The sequence below is a fragment of the Chroicocephalus ridibundus genome, chromosome 12, assembly GCF_963924245.1.
Source record: "Chroicocephalus ridibundus chromosome 12, bChrRid1.1, whole genome shotgun sequence".
Classification (NCBI taxonomy): Eukaryota; Metazoa; Chordata; class Aves; order Charadriiformes; family Laridae; genus Chroicocephalus; species Chroicocephalus ridibundus.
In genome coordinates this window covers 11,193,855-11,211,254 of record NC_086295.1, presented here as the reverse complement: position 1 = coordinate 11,211,254, position 17,400 = coordinate 11,193,855, and the positions used below count along the sequence as shown (strand labels likewise).

The 17,400-nt window shown below is 44.1% G+C and overlaps 1 protein-coding gene across 1 annotated transcript in view; it reads left to right on the top strand.

Annotated features, from left to right (window-relative positions):
- RIMS4 (regulating synaptic membrane exocytosis 4) overlaps positions 1–17,400 on the top strand; it is a 59,924-nt gene that overhangs the window by 18,125 nt on the left and 24,399 nt on the right. The window contains exon 2 of the mRNA XM_063349931.1: positions 17,019–17,160. Within this exon, the coding sequence (XP_063206001.1) occupies positions 17,019–17,160 (142 nt within the window). The remainder of the gene's footprint in view (positions 1–17,018; positions 17,161–17,400) is intronic.

The window sequence follows — 17,400 nt, the reverse complement described above, 5'->3', positions numbered from 1 at the left end:
AAAGATTTTATTTAATGCAACTGCTGTTTTATTTATAATGCTTTCAATAGGAAAACCTTTCCATTGTATTATAACTGTCTGTGCAGGGTGCTTTTGATGTTAGCAGGTAGGATTAAGAAGAGTTCGGTTCTCTCCTGGCTACATATGCCTGTGCTGCATTGCAATGGGAGTTATTGGGAGTAGCCAGGATACATCCCAAGGACTAGATCTTCTCTAAGAAATTTCAGCTGACTTTTACGCAGGGCTCGTCGTATAAATTGAGTTTGGATAGAAAAGAGATCAGTAAATGGGTTACTGTCATCTGCCCATCATCTGCTGGGCATCAGGGGTTAATCAGCAAGTGATGTCCGGAAGACCAGTGAGCGTCCTCCAGTGAGACTTGTGAATTGTTACTAGTTTTATCTTCCCATGTCCTGGCTTACCTACAGAGGAGGTCACATGGTGTTAGAGGTGGGCTTAATGAAGATGTGAGATGGTGTTTCCTCTTTGAGGTTTCCACTGGACTGGCAGTCTACAGTGTGTCAGGAAAACTGTTCTGAGGGAAATCGGGCTCCGTGGTCATAGCTCCCAGCTTATGGAGTTTAGTTTTGTCTTTGAGCACTAAATTGCTTTGAATTCAATAATTCATCTCCCTCCAACTGCTTTATTGGCATTTGATTTATTAATGAGTTGGCTCGGACATCTGTCCTAATGTTTTATCACAGCAAAGCGAAACCAAGGGTTGCACTAAGCACAGATTGCAAACGCGAGCACATATTGTGTGACCGGTACACCATTTCCCTGTAGCTGGTTCCAGAGGGACAACATGGTTAGTAGATAGGGCATACAAGAACTGGAGCTCCTAAAGTCTAACCATGTTTTGTCCATCAGTGTCCCTTACCAACACTCATCATCTCTCTGTTTCTCTCTTGCTGTAGAAGAACTTCAAATCATGCTTCCTTTTTTTCAGAAGTGGATTGTGATGGTTAATTAGATAATGTTTGTAGAGCAGCATACAAAACCTGCCAAGGGTTACTGTCCTCACTGGTATTATTAGAGCTGGAGGAAGACTGCCAGAAGGTATTGATTACTTGGTAAAAATAAACCCTTCAAACTTCTTTGGTCTTTATTCATTACGGCTTTTTATCTCTGCATCCTGCAAACATTTCAGAGGGTGGATTTGTTTGCCAGAAGATCAAAACAAAATGTTGACAACTACTGGTGCCAATTTGTAGCCTCCTGTGTGGGCGACATCAGAGGGATTTGTACAGTGCTCTGGAAAGTCTTTCTAGGCTTTAAATCCACTTGGATCCTGGAACCGTTTTGTTGAGCAAAGCATCCAAGTGGCTGGGTAGGGATAGCACATCGAGTATCGAAAATAAGGAAAGAATCTCTTTGGGGTTTGTGAAACTGCATTATGTATAGCAGCTTGTATATGCCTCCTAAAGTTGACCTTTTGATTTGTTTAGTGACGTTTGTTAATTAGTTGAATAGAAGCTGAGCCTTGCAATGTATAGTGGGTGCTGTTGAGAGAGCTGTGGCTGACTGGCGGGAAGGGCTTGCTGCCTTCTGTGTTTTCTAGTTCATCTCACAGTGATGGTTTACAGCTTCTCTTATACCTCACTGTGGAAAACAAAATGTCACACTTTGAATTCATTAAGCAGCTGTGCAAAGGAGGGGGGACTGTTGAAAGGGAAAGCTGTTTTACACAACGGTAAAATACAGGAGGAAAAGTCGCATATCTGTAGCAGAAAATACGTGAAAGAGACAAACGTTGTGTAACATTCAGAAGGGCCAAGTCATGCTTGGTAAAGTGAAATTTCTAAGGAGAATGGCTACAACAGGAGGACACTTCGAGCAGGAATATGGCCTACAGGGTACCAGAAGGATGTACTAGCAGATACAGAGGACTGAAATTTAGTAGTGACTTCAAAATAAGTGCGGCCTTATGGTTTCTCAGATCGAAATGTGCAATCAGAGCAGAAGCAAAAGATAATGTCTTTCTCCAAATTAGGCCAAGGACAAAGCACAGACCTCCAAACATCTGCACATGTTATGACCTAGAAATTGCTTCAGCGGGAGACTCAGGCCAGGCTTCGGTAGAGACTGCAAAGTGCTTTCTGTGCACGTGTCAGACTCGCAAGTGGATTCGCTTTGGTTATCACAAGTCCCCTTCATGTTCATTTCTAGCCATTAAGCTTCTTCAAATGAATAGTTGGGTAAATAGGAGTTTTTTAAGCAAATATTGATGACTGCAGTTAGAGTCATCCATCAGTCTGAGACCGACCTGTCATGGCACAAGGGGCACATCTCATCAAAGCCACCCATTAGTGCTTGAAGGTCTTGTGCTGGCCTGGCATGCCAACCTGCTTGCTCAGGGACAGAGCACCTTCCGGGTGCACTGTGCAGTGTTACTCTTTGGTAATCTTCAACTACTACCAGCTTCTTTTCTTTTAAAACTCTGGACAATTTGTGAGCTAAGAAAGGGCAAGATCCATCAGCAGATGCTATAAAATCACTCCCCCAGTGCTATTTGCCCAGTTTTCTTCTGAAAGTAACTCAGATGTGAGCAAGTCTTCTAGCTGCCTGCTGCATAAAGTATGGGTGAAACAGGTTAAAAAAAAAAAAAAAAGGCAAATGACAGAATTACTGTGTAGCTGTGTAGGTGCGTTGCTGGTGAAGGGGAGGAATAGTGCCGGTGCCGAGAAGTGGCAAAGAGGTTTCTGTTACTGAAATGTGTCATAGCCCATCAGTAACTTAAGAGATGGAAGAAGGGCTGTGCGACATGGGACAGTAAAGACCTGACAGTACAATTTTAACATTTTTCCGATGGAGCTGTTTATATGTAGTTGCCCACTTGAGGTGACCACTGAATATAGGTTTTAATGCTGGTGCTGCTAGGCAAGTTCTCAAGTGGGCATTGCGGTGTCATCCCTGATGCTCCATGCACATGTGGAGTTAAACATGAGCATGTTGAGTGAGAGTGGAGGAGCAGATGCTCTATGGGAGGACAGGGCCTGCCCTGGTGGGCTGGGCACAGGTGGAGCAGGGAGACTCTGAAGGACATCCAGTAGACCTATTGCACAAGCTGTAGAGAGGGAAACTTGGAAGGAGCTTGGGAAGTGAATGGGATACTACTGCAGTCTGAGGACTGTGATCTCACTTCTCTCTGTTGTGGCAAAACGGAAGGAGTAAGAGGTTCTTGTGTCTGCAAAAGTGTCTGGATAAAGTCAGGGAGATGGTAGGATAATCCAATACCGTGGAGGAAACCTGTGAGGGAGATGAGTGCTGGGACAAGGCATCAGCCTGACCTTCTGATCACCAGCAGTATGGGTTTACTACCATCCATGTGTAATGCACAGCTAAATGGGAGATGGTAAAACCTGAAAGCAGAAGCATGGCGTCTTCCTAGAGAGCCCCACTTCTGCCAGCCGTGAGTTTGGCCTCTTTTATGAGTGCTCACTTCGCAACCCTGCGAGTAGTAGCTGCCCAGATTTATTGAGGTGCTTCTTCAGGATGCTGGCCCAGCCTCCACTGACTCCTGGCTTGGGGACTTCCTCTGCTCCTGACTTTTTTTTCCTCGTTAATTTTGTCCAGTCGCTTTTTGAACCTGTGTTAATGTCCATCAGCATCACAAAGTCCTGCAGATATCCACTCCTTGGCAGGAACAGTGTCTGGTGCCCCTCTTGCCTCATTAGGATGTCTTCTCAACTGGTGGCATGATGAGTTCTTGGCTGTGTGTTGCCACAGAGCTGTGGTGGGGCAGACCCTAATTTTAGCACATTATGCTGGTTTAATGACAGTAATAGAAAGTCAATTTATAGGCAAGAACAAATTGCCTTTTTATGTGGGGAGGAGAATAATTCATCCCCTGTGTTACATTATTAAATTTGTAATCTTCATTTCTAATGCTTTTCAAAAGTGAATATTAACAGAATCTAAAATACAGATCTTAAATTTATGAGCTGCATTTTTTTCCCCAAACTCCACAAGTTCTATAATTTGTCTTCAAAGGTGAACTTCAGCAAGTTTTTTTTTTTTTTTTAACTTAATAAATTAAAATCCCTTACTCGCTTCCTATCTCTGGACAAGCTTAAAGGCTCCAAAGATACTTACGTTTTAAATAGCAATAATGGATATCTATTTCCATCTTTGCTGAGTAGCGAGTTCTGAGTTCAGGCTTATTCCCTAATGATAAAAGATACCGGACAGAAAAAAATGACACAATTTTGTATGTCATTCGCTAGCGAGGAGGCTGTTGTGATGCTCTTTTTTGTTGCCAAGGAAACAGAGCCCTGAACTTGTGGCTCCACAGGCAGGAGAAGGAGCAGGAAAGGGCGTTATTTCACTCCTGAGCTTGCTTTGTAATTTAGGCTCGTGATTGGAGACTGTGAATGGGTTGGGACTGAGGGTCTCTCTCTAAAGTCCGCTTTCAAAATTGTGTGTCCTATCTCCTTGGGTTTTCTCCCATGTTGAAATAAATGTGAAGGCTGGAGCCCTGTGGCACAGCTCCTCCCTCGTACTGATAACGTGGGGTAGGTGGCTGTACGCGCGCAGGTCACTAGTGCAGTTATTGTACAAATCGGAGCGAAATGGAGCAGTTGGTGATGGAAGGGAAATGTGCTATGTCTGAAATGAACTTCTCTGACCTCGCCAGCACCATCTCAAGAAAACCCAAGGCCTCCTTACATCAGCCTCGTCTTTAAGTATGAGAATAGAAATGTAAAAGTTAACTGCAGGTATAGGAAGCAGCAAGTTACGCAGACACAGGTGCTTCATAAGCAAGGTTAATGCACAGTGTCCTCTTCTGACCTTGTTTCATTCCTGTTGGTCAGTCGTTGCCTGCACATCTTATAAAGAGGTTCCCATCAGACATTATTTTTTTTTAGTTGTGTTAAAACTATTTTTCACCTAAATAAAGATACATGCTGCTCTCTACTGCATTTTCTGCATGTTTGATCTTCCTGAACTGGCAGTGTTGTGTGCAAGACTGATACTGGCTGTATCAGAAGTCCCCACTTCTCTTTTATTTCTCCTTCATCTCTTCTCTTTTTTGCTCTCATAGGAGAGAGACAGGAATCACCAAGGTGCTCTAAAGCATTTTGCTCATCCCTGCTCCTTCTACAAAATGCATTTAGAAATATTTGGCACAAATCACGGGATTTTGGTCAATTTGCTGCCGTGTATGTGCCACAGGGTAGCGATGCTATAAGCAGCCATCTGTTTCTCATGAAGCTGGGCTGGTGTGCCACCGTTTTACACTATGAGTGATTAACACAAATTCCGTTCAATACAATATTGAACACCGTAGCATGTCTCTTCTTGACAGAGGACCAATTCACCAATTCTTCCTGCATCCAATGCTTAGTAATTGAGAAAACTAGATCTTGGTATTGTTCCTAAAACATATTAATCTGCTCCATTGATGGCTTTTTTCTTTTTTTTTTTTTCTTTTTCAATCTAATCCTCAGTAATCTTCAGACAGGCATGATATTTTGCTTGGTTTCCCATGCTCTCCAGTATCTTTCAGCAGAGATGAAGATGTTATGTCTATATTCCAGCTCTGTCCAAAGGGCTTTTTTTCCTCCGTTGGAAGCCCAATACTCTGCTTAGACAAAAGGTGAACTGAATTTCCCCGTGGACTTCAAATAATTTGGGGTGGTTTTATATCTGAGTGCTGCTTTTGCGCACGCAGAAGACAGATGTTGGAGAGTTTATCACTCAGATGAAAGCCTGTGTGCATCTCTTCAGGGTTTAGGCTGTGAAAAGTTTTGCTTGAATGTGGTTTGTTTGTTTGTATTTTTGTTGATTTGTTTTTGTTAGGAGGCTGCTGGTTATATTTCAGTGCTTCTGTTTTTGGTATTGGATGGTGTTTTCCATGTTTAATGGCTCGACTTGTCACCAGTTGAAGATATTTATGCTGTATGATTGGCAGGGCTGTTTGCTATGAGATGAAACCCGGTGTTTTGACCACTTTGATTTCTTAGTCACCATGAATCACTTTATATCGTAAGGTCCTACTGCTCCTGTCCTGCTTCTGGGCACTGAAGCCTGACCCTCTCTTCCAACTGTCCAGAGACGCTGGCAGCCAAATTATCATGGTCACGAAGGGCAGGGTGCTCTCCTTTCACTCCACCCAAGCAGAACCAGCCACTTGGGCTGTATTGAAAGTGATCCAAGATCCTGGCAAGGGATCCGTATGAGAGAACCAGTGTGTGTACCGTGGATGCATTTGCAAAAGCAGAGCTCTTGTTCATGAGTTGGAAGAGCTGGTGAGCAAGTTGGGATGCTGCTGTGACAGATCCTCTTTCTGCCTGCCAGAAAGCGCTGGGCTCTTCCTCAGGCTTTTGGGAAAGGCAACCACCCTCCATGCTTGCCACTTCAGCATTGCGGGGATGCTGCAAGCAGAGGTCTTCGTAGTGTTCTTTGTAGTACTTGTGAAGAAAATGGTTCCCGTTGGTGCCCCTATGATGGGATGCGGTAGTTGCCTGGCACAATGGGTGCTGCACGGCCATGGACCTTTCAAAGGATGTTTCTGTGTGAGTCAAAGCAAAGTGTAGAATTAGGGGGGGGGGGAAATGTGCTGGCTGGCTTGCTTCCTTTAGCATTGGCTACAGGTATTACATGGAAGCACCTTTGGGGAAAGGCTGACACAGATAGCTGTATCTGGTGAAATTGCCTGGAATTGGAAGCTGAATGCCTGAAATTGTTTGACTTCTCTGGAAACCAGACCATCATTTCCCCCTCTCTGCTTCCACCGTGGATCAAATAATTGCTTCCAAATGGACTCAAGTTATTAAGCAGTGTGTATAATTAAAGTCAACTCCTTGTGAATTTGATCATTCATTTCCTTAAGGAAAATATGATGAAGTAATTACAACCCAAGCTAAACACAAATCAAATGCTATTCTAAGCATGATTCTGCACCATGATTCTTATTTATGAATGACTCCAGGGTTCTGTGGCTTCATGCCTGTTAAAGAAATGTGGCTGTGTTTTTAATTGTGTTTATAACGAATGAACAAAAGGTTGCATGACTCATTCACTGTGCCAAGACGGTTGCTCGCTCTCTGTATTCATATACATGTGGCCTTGACAAAGCTGCTTGCTCCTAGAAGAGCATCAATGGGACAGAAGAAAAGGGAAATATCTTGTTAGTAAGTTTGCCCTTTCCTGTTGAATTTCGTCTGGACCAAAATTAAACTTTACCTGCGTTAGCTGTGAATTTGAGGGAGTCAGTTATTTCTAAAGCCAGAGCCCTGTCCTCACCCTCTCCCCTTTCTCCAATATTCCTATAGCACATACTTTCCAGTTTCAGCCAGATTTGGTAAGAAGTGGAACACGTGCAGACTCTACAAATGCTGTGAAAAGATGTCTCTCGGTAGAGAGAAAGACCCAAACTTGTGCCCCCAGAAGGAAAGGTCTGATGTATAATCTCAGCTGAGTTCAAGCAAAACCCTGGAGCTGACCGCTATAAATCCCCTGGGTGGAAAGGTGTGGAAGCTCCTCTGAGAAGTTTCAGTGGCTTCAGGAGGCTCATGACCTGAGTCCCCTTCTGCAAGGGGAAAACACAGCTTGCAAACCGGCTGCTTATGTTATTTCGCCCACTGCTTTCTTCCCAGGAGTTACAGAGCGAAGAGCAGGACGCTGGGCCCTTCCAGGAGGTATCATTATGGAGCAGGCAGGTCCAGCGGGCTCAGGAAGAGCAGAACAGCCTCCTGCAAAGCTTCGTGGCTTAGTAACGCTTCGGCAGGGCAAATCTTTCAGCTCATGCCATCCTTCTCTTACAGTGATGCTTTCTAGCTGCTTTATTTTTGTGAAGTCACTTCATTTTTGTGATTCTCCTCTAAATTGAGAGGTTTTCTGCAGCTCAGGCTCATTCATATTTCAGATCCTGGACTTAAGCAACATCCTCAGAGTTATTAATAGTGTGAGATGGACGGCAGAATTAGGACAGAGTGCTCCAGTTCAACTCTCTAGTAATTAAGTAGAGATCCTGACCTGGCCTTCATAACTTATGTTGGTCAGCTGGAGGACTTCCAGCCACGGGGATGCAGATCGGCTCCACCTCTGGTCTTCCTTGTGAAATAACAAGAAGAAAGCCCTGGGCTGGCCCTGGCAGACAAACTAGCCACCTGCTTTGGGCTTTGCATGTTTTCATGATGCCCAGATCTTCATAGTTGGCAAAGTTTAAGAGTTTTGAACTGAGAACACTTTGTCTTAAAGCACTGCTGGTTGGTGGTGCTGTGTCTGACATTTTCCCCAGCTTTCTAATAAATATTATAATATAGTAGTTTAAATAAAATCAGTTAAAATCAGCAGTCCCTGCGGATGGGGCAGTGCTTGGGTTTCATTGCCAGGCTGCTGAAGAAATATTCCAGCAGTGAATTTTCTGTATGCATATGGACATTTCATTTAATCAGACTCTTGCCTGCAAAGCATGGAAGACTGGGGGAAGAGAAGGGGGCAGCGTGTTCCGTTTTCTTATAAAAATAAAAATGCAGAAGCAGCCATCAGATGAAGCTATTTGGATCCTGCTGCTGCAAACAAAATAGAGACATGGAAAGAATGCTGAAGAGTTGCATCTAGCTGCAAAGTAGTTCCCATGAAATACTCTGAAAGAGACGAACGTTTTTGTAGTGTCATGGTACTGTAACATTTTTATGGTGAAAAGCTGAACAATTTTTTTATGGCAGTCAAAAATCTGTTTAAAAGTTATTGTCAGTGGAATTATATATGTTTACCTTTTAATTTCTTAGCTTTCTCATTTTTTAAGTGAAGGAAAAAATCTCAAAACTAATTTTCCTGGCTACATGTTAATTGCAGAACTTTTTCTTTAGACATTTTTAAATGAAAATTTTGGCCGTTTAATTTTTTAATATAGATGGATTGTCAAAAAGGTCAAAATTAAAAATAGTATCATGGGAACTGTTTGTTTTTAACCTCAAAAGGAAAAGAGAAAGTATATCACACTTTCCTAGTTTAAAACATCAAAATGGATCTCAAGAAAATAGGAAGCAAAATCAATGATTTACCAGTGTTCCACCCAACCTACAAGAGGTGATAACATCTGACTGGGGGTGAAGACCTGCTTAAATACGGACATATAGCTGGATTTAAAATAAACTGCAGCTCAGTCCAGCCTGGGGGAGAAAATGCTGCTTTGAAGTGGCTGAGGAGTTGGGATCTGAGCTGGGTTGCTGGTTGTTAGGAAGTGCAGGCAAGCCTAAAAACCCGTGTGTGGGGTTTGGTGCTTCCCCTGCCCACACCGCTGGGGTGGGAGAGGTGGAAAGGGGGAAACGCTCTTCTCCTGAGGTTGTCTCACGGGGGTGGGTGGGAGGGAAGGACAGGCTGTGCGGGGCAGCCTCAGGTCTGTGTTCCATTTTTAGCATTTATAGGAAGAAAGAGGAAGAAGTTTAGCTTTGTCCTGCCTAAATTAAGCTCCTGTTAGGCCTTAAAAATAGGGCTGTTGCTTTATGAAGGCTTGCAGAGCTCCCGGGCCGTGCACAGGTATGTAATGAGTCGTCCTCCTGTGGGCCAGAGGAAGTTTTCTGTTGTGCATCCCGTGCTCAGTGGGTAAAGAAGGGAAGACAGACTCTGAGACTGCTGCCAGGTGCCTACTTAATAAAAATAACCCTGTCGATGATTTTTGGTCCTCCTTGAATGGTGAGGAGGAAGGAAAAAACCTTATGGATTCAGGGGGAAGTTGGTTTGATGTGCACACGTCTGGGGATGGGTGCGACCACTGCTGGTAGGTGTGGGTGAGGAAAGGCAGGGTTGAGCACCAGGATGAGAGAAAGCTACATGTACTAAAATACCACATGGTGACCCAGGAGCAGTGGGACGTGCCCGTGGCTGTGTTACAGGTGGGAGTTCGGAGGAGGCGTCTTGCTGGCATCTTCGCAGGCTGCCCGTGCAGGTGGGGTGTCCTGGCCCTGCTCTGCGTTCAGCTGGGGGCTGTAGCTGTCACAGCAATACAAATAGTTACTAACGTTTCTGGCTCTCACAAGAAGAGTTGACTGACCTTTCCCAGCCCAGTGGATGTACTTAATCTGCACAGATTAAGCACTAACATGTTGAATTATTTTTTTCCCCATCCCACAGAAGATTTTCTGCTTAATTTGGAAAGAAAGGGTGTGATTTTAGTAGAGTCTGAAACTAGGACAAGGGGAGCAAAGCAAACAGCCTGATTAGTGCCCCTGTTTATCCCCAGTCATTTTCCGTCATTTCTCGTGGATTGTTCAGGCTGCGATGATAGCCTGGCGTGTTCTGGAGCACAGTACAAACTGCCTCTCTTTAGGTGCTCATAATTCACACTCCATTAGGATGTCGATGTAGGGAATACTTGGCGGGATGTCAGAGCTTGCTAGGCATGATGAGATTGAGTTCATCTCGTTAAACTGCATTCTGAAATGACAATCCAGTATTTATATATTATTTTTTTTCCTCAGCAGTAGCATCCCCTTAGGAGAGCAGCGTGGCTTGCTCCAAACACAGATATCGATGTAAAAGGGCCTGCGATGCCCACCCCGACAGCCGCTCTGCACAGCATGTGCCAGGCTGTCACAGGTGTTGGATATTCTTGTAAGGCTGTGGGAAGACTTTTCTTTTTTACCCCTTTCAAGCTGAACAATGGGATTTTTTATTCGTCTCAGAACTGATTCACGGCACACGAATCTTAGCACATGTCTGTAGGGATTCAGCATCTGACTAAACAGAAAGAAATCTTTTATTTTTAAACCCATTAGGAACAACAATGCAGTGACAAAGTTTGAAGCTAACACGTTGGCTCTTTCTCGGAGTATTTGAAAATAAGAAGTAGGTAAAATAGTCAGCGCTGCAGCAGAGTCTCACAGGGTGCTGAGCTGAGGCTCCCACTGCTGCTTTTGCTGCATGCCGCGGACATGCTGAAGACCAGTTGATTTAGGGACCTTCTTCCTAATCTCAGCAGGTGATAATATCCAGATGGGTATTTGGTGTTTTCCTTGTTCATTTTCAGCCCCAAATTGACTTGCATCATCTTTTTTTTTTTTTTTTTTTTTTCTGGGGCAAACCTTCATGGAGAAGAAAGCAAGAAGCAACTCATTGTATTTCACCTTAAGAGAGAAGTTTATGGATGTGGGAAATGAAAGGGCTTGCGAGTCCATGTTGGAGCCAAGGATAGAGCAGGCAGGTTTGTCATAAACTGCTGCATAGCTCAGGGCATGTCTCTTCTGCAGGCAGGCAGGTCCTGTCCCACCCAGCCATGTTCCACGGTACCCCTGGATGCTGACTGCAGATGCACTCTGCTGTCACAGTTGTTCATCCCCCTCATCTCTGCCTCTACATGATGTACAACACTCTCTGAAGGGTACATGACTCCATCCAGTGGGTTTTTCTCAGTTTCCTCACTGGGATTGTCAATTCTCCATCCTTCCTAAGTGCTGGTTTGTATTTAGACCTCATTTTGGAGGAAAGCAGATAATTCACTTGCTGAGGATCCCAGGTGTGAAGCTGGAGACCAGGGTCTGCCCAGGTCGATACCCTGAAGCATATATGGATGCAAATCGATGCGTTCTGCTTGGCTTGCGTAAGAAAAGCAATAGAAATGCAGTCTCTTCGCTCAAGCTTGAACTAGTCTTTCCTGGAAAATACAAAATGCTTTGCAATAGGAACAAATGAAAGTAAGCATTCAAACAATTTCCCTTCCTGATTTTCCCCTTGCACCGCAAGGTGACGTTTGGGAAGCAAGAAAAGCAAACCAGGCTGTTTTGCCGGACCCTTGGTGTGTATCAGGTGGCCTGTATTGGTGCTGCCTGGCTATGTGCTTTGGGTACCAATGTGTGCTGTGCTTGGAAGCAGTTGGTTAATTTAGGAGCAAAGCTGATTGAGTGTGAATCAGTCAATTCCTCATTTCAGGGTTAAATCAATATCAATTAATTCAAAAGTACAGGAGGGTCCATAGCACATGTGTCATGCTGGTTTCTTTTTGTGTTGGTAGCATCCAGCAAACTGAGCAAACATGGAGAAGAAAATTGAAACCAAACTGGAAAGAGAAGGTACGAAACGCTTGGGTGGGGGAAAAGGTAGTGACAAGAGAGGAGATAGTGAAAGGGACGTGCGCCGTCCCTCAGAAATATCAACTTGATAAACATCTATTGTAGAGTAATTCTGTGTAGTAGTAATAATTATTGAATCATGAGCCTGCGATGAGCTATTGCAGAATTTGTGTAGGTTTTTTGTCAAGACTTGATGTCCTGTGAGCATGGAGAGACCTGTCAGCAGCAGAGGAAGGGCTTTGAAGCGTTGTGTCTTAGACTGACGTAGAAAAGCACATGAGAAGCGGTAACTCTTTCCTTGGGGGAGAGTAGGGGATGCTGCTGCTCATTTATTTATTTATTTACTTGCTTCCCACCCCAAGATTAAGGCAAATACAGTTCTTGGTGGCTGGCAGTTCTGCCACAGAGGCTGCATGATCCTTGAGAAGAGCTGCCCCTTGATGCAGTTGACAGCTGGAACTATATTTAGGGAAGGGAGCTCTCTGAAGGATGCTCTGCTCTGTGCAGGTCCTGCGCTGTCACCTTACTCCTCTTCACCCATTACTGGGTTGTCTGGAAGGAACTTTTGGTTACTTGGTCTGATGTCACTCCCAGACAGCATTAGGGGAAATATTATAATAAGATCCAATTAATAAAGAACAAAATTATGGGAATATAATTAATGCCAGTCAAGAAGGATTTAGGGAAAATGGGTCTTGTCAGATATTTTTTTTCTTCTGAGTTTTAGTAGAAGCAGGTATCTGGGTAAATGTGATAAGCATGTAAGGGTTTTGTCCTAGAACAACATGACCCTAAAAAATCTGATAGTGATGAATAGATAAGAAACTTACTTTACATCTCAAAAAGCAGTTATCAAGGAAAAGCCTCAAAGGCAGGAAGCTCTTTTGAGGGCCTGGTTCTGTTCAGCTCTTTCATTTGATTTGGAGCAAGCATGAGTTTAAACCTTACTAAATTCACAGGTGATATGCACATTAGCAGGATAATAAATGGTACTGAGATTGGGCGAGTTATATAGAGCTGTCTGGACTTTTTGCTCCCTCCCTTCAAATAAAGTGTGTTTTCTTACATATTTCTTAATATAATGTTCTACAAGGTCATACCAGCAGGACAGGCAGGGACTGCACAGTGTCCAGGTGAGGTGTGATGCTGTACCAAGAATTTACTGTGTTCTTGGGAGATGCAAGCAGAAGCAGTGAAGATGAGAGTACAAGCTGATTTTTACCTCTGTACGTGTTTTTGCACTAAAATGCAGTCTCCGGTTCTGCTGTACCTGTTCTCAAAAGGGCGTTTAAAACCTGGGGAGGTCATTAAAAAGATTCAAGGGCAGGAGAAAAAAATGCCAGAGCATGAGAAACATAAAGAGCTCAGTCTGTTTAACTTGTCAAAAAAGAGGAAGAGATGACTTGATTATGCTGCAGAAGAGTCTTTATAGCGAGAACACAAAGCAGCTCTCATGGTGGAAAAGGACATTAAAAAAACTGATGGCTGAAAGCTGAAACCAGACAAACTTAAGTCACATCTCTAAATGTCAGGTAGTAAAATCAACTGCACAGGCAAACGGCAGATTCTTCATCTCTTGCTATCTTCAAATCCGGAGTGGATAGCTTTTTAGAAGATACCCCTTAGCCAAACGTAAATTATTTGTCTGAACAGAGGGAAATCGAAGCGCCTGTCAACACAGAAAACTTGGCATAGTGGCTGCTGGTCCCTTCTGGTTCCTGGCATCTGTGAGGTGCTGGGTGTCAAAAAATGTCTTCTTCCCAAGGTCATTTGGAGCAGAATCTGCTCTTCAGCTGTGTGTTGCATTGCAGGCTTGACCGGCTGCTTAACCTTTGTCGTTTACTGCTTAATTGGAAAAGGTGCAGGGAATAAATCTGGGGATGCTGCAGAAAATGTCAATACTGCTTTTATTCGTTCCAGATACTGCTAACAATTAAATTAAGATAAATGGTTTTGCCAGGCAACACCCTCATAGAGGCAAATCCTCTCCCTTCTTGATTTGCAAAGATATCGAAGCACAAGATGTCAGGTAGGAGAGGAGGCACAGCCCCTATACCATGCTCCACGCTGGCCAGAGAAGGTTGCTATGGCTTGTAAAATGTTTTTGGTCTGCATGCAAGCAGTGCAGCTTTGTACATATTTATTTCCTTTCCAGTTGTGCCATTTCTGATCTACCTTTCTCTCCAAGGTGACGGGGTTAAAACACTCTATTTTTGTAACGTACTGACTAAGGGTAAAGTTTGACTAAAGGGTTTGAGCGATTTAGGAACCTACATCCCATTTCTGATGGCATTTCTGGTACTTATGCCAGTGTCTTACCCTGTTTCAGTCTTGACTGGCCACGGTAGTTTGTGAGCTTGCCTTTTTGGCAAAAGAGTTTCCTCCCCTTCTGTTCGAGGGAAGCTTCTGGCAAAGAGAGACTGGAGGGCAAAAAGGCTGGATAAACCTTTCTCCAGAATAATGAGAGATGGTTTGTGAGATGCGGGAGTTGCTGTGCGTCTCTGTCTGGAAGAGGAAGGAGGAACGAAGGATTCTCATCATCTATTCCTGTCGTCTTGTTTTCCAGAGTTTCTCCTTTTTTTATTTTAAATAAGAATATCCATGTGTTATAGCTGTAAAAGCAATAAGGAATACTAGAAAACCAGTCACTCATAGAAAGCCATCAGTGGAAAGCTGTGCATGTGGTGCAGCAGCTGAACTTGCCCTGTGCCAGCTGAACGTCTCTGGTACAGTGCTCTGGTACTGCCCATCTTCCGTGGTGCTGCCTTTCCTGGTTTTTGGTTCCTTCTGCTTTATGTTGTTAGCTCTGAATCAGGAGATGGCTGATAGAAAGCAGGAAGCACCTTGGGTTGCTCTAAAGCCTTGCTCTATCCCAAACCTCCAGTTTGTTTCCAGATGTGGATGGACAGTCTTCTAAGTATGAATGTCTCCAGGCGTGTCTCATTAGATCAGGGAAATAAGAGATTTTTATTTTAAAACAGATGTTGCATAGTGGGGCAACGGGGCATTTTTAATTTGTTTCCTACATTTGTGTCATTTACTGCTTTGACTCTGGTTGCCTCCAAGGCTCTCATAAGGACTAACCTAAAAGGTGCGGAAAGATGCGTGTTCTGAGAGAGCACACATGAAGGAGGGATGGGCATTGATGGATGTAGATGACTAAAAGATTTTTTGTGGAGGTGAATGCAAGACAAATTAAATGGGCCATCAGGTCTGCCCACAAGGCTATGGGATGCTCTCTGAAAGGTACTTAGAAACAGCATCAGAGGATTCAGCAAGCTGTAGAAGGCTTGTAGAAGGTGTGTCGAAGGGGATGGTTCTGCAGTGGCTGGGGAAGTAGGTAAGACTGTTTCACGAGGCTTTGTTTTTATTGATGCCTACATTATTATTCTTGCCTGAAGGTTTGGATTTTGAAAGCACGTTAAAAATGTTTTACGTTTGTGTAACTTCCTGATTTATACAATGTGCTTCATGCATTGCTCTAGGCACACAAACAATACACACTGTAGTTAATGTTAACCCAGAACATGCATATTCTGTCCTCTTAGCCCATGGGGACACACATGCACATGCTGCGCCATATGTGGGGACAGCAGCTGGTACAGAGCCCTGGGGCCAACACATTTACCCAGTTGGAAACCTCATGATACCAGAGGAAAAGGGACTTTATAGCTGTATTTATAGGAGAGTTTTTGTCTCTGCATTTCAGTGTAGGTATAATTTGAGAAGCAGGATAGGAAGCATTTCTGATATCCTACTGATTTTTTTTTTTTTAAAGTGCCTGTTCACGCCAAGATCTAAAGAAAAGTGTTTTAGGTCAAGCAGCTTGCTACACAAATAACAACATTCCATGTATTTTAGACAGGTTCTTACGGATATCTTCATGTTTCCAAAGTAGCTGGGAAGGACTTGTTTTCTTTAATATTTGGGCATCCTGAGTTCTCTAGACCCAGTAGCTGAGTCAGTTCTTCTCCAGGTGTGGTACTCAAAACACTGTAGGGTTTCTGAGAGCGCCATGGGTCAGAGGCTTGTTGTCTGAATTGGGTTAATGGACGGGCATCTTTAAATGATTTAGATAATTCTGCTTTGTTCAGAAAACTTGTGGCAGATGTGTTTCAGGATGAGTGCTGTATGTGGGATGAAATCTGGAGCCTCCTAACACTAGCTAAAGCAATTAATAGTAATGGTATTCATTACATGTTCATTACATAAGATGGTTTGTTCTGGGAAACAGGCTGCTGGAGATGGAGGATGAAAATAGCAGCTGTTAATTTCAGAGGGCTGAGCCTCTGAAGACTGCACCCAGGAGGAACCAGAACCTACTTAATTCCCTTTGCGCTGTGGCCGAGGGCGTGTACGAAGGGGAATAGTCTTCTCCAGGGTTTTCCACTGCTGGTGCCTTTCCAGGTGCCACCAGGGAACGTTTTGGCTGTGCCCAGCTATTCCCCTATGGCCCGTCTGGGACGGCTTCTGCTTTCATGACACCTCTGGTGTTCCCTGGCCTTTTCCTCCCCTCTGCTCCCTTGAACTCGCCAGGAGCTGTGGCTCATTGCTGCTCCACACCATCTGAGGCAGCAACATGGGATTTGAGAAACGTTTCGAGGCACGGTCAGGCCATACATCTCCGCTCTGCCCATGACTACTGCTTCTGTGTTTCCGAACTGGGTAGCTCCCTGTACAGCCAGCTTGTGTGCCTGCACACACCTGCGCTCGATGCATAATTAATTGGTACAAACGGTTGCAGTAGGTAGGGTGGTATGTATGTTTTGAGTTTCTGCTGAGCCCTGGCTTGCTGGAGCACTGGGTTTATTCCAAAGATGACTGGGGGCTGCTGATGAAGCAGGGCTGAGTAATGAAACGCTGCGTGAGTGCAAAATACTGCCTGGCTGCCAGATGCCAGGCTGATCTTCTGAAAGACCTTCTCTGCTTCTCCTTGACTCTGTCGTGTCAAAAGGCTCTGGGAACAATAGCTGACTGTCTTTTCTCTCCTTTTGTTCCTAGATGGGGATGGTCGGAGACTGAAAGGAGCCATCCAAAGGAGCACAGAAACTGGGCTGGCTGTCGAAATGCCCAGCCGGACCGTCCGTCAAGCCAGCCATGAGTCCATTGAGGACAGCATGAACAGCTATGGGTCAGAGGGAAAGTAAGTCATTGAAAGGGAGCTGGGTAATCACTTGTGGGATGCACTGTTCTTCTTATACCTATTAATTTTCCTCCAGCATGATAGATGCTGTGTTTGTCTCACTTGTCTATACTGCAGGTGTACTGCCCATTCAATTAGAGAAGAACGGATCTCTCTGCCTGCATAGCTGGCACGTACTGTAGCTGTTTATATACTTTTTTAGTGTCCTCATTATTCTGAGCTGAAGCATATACCCATTAC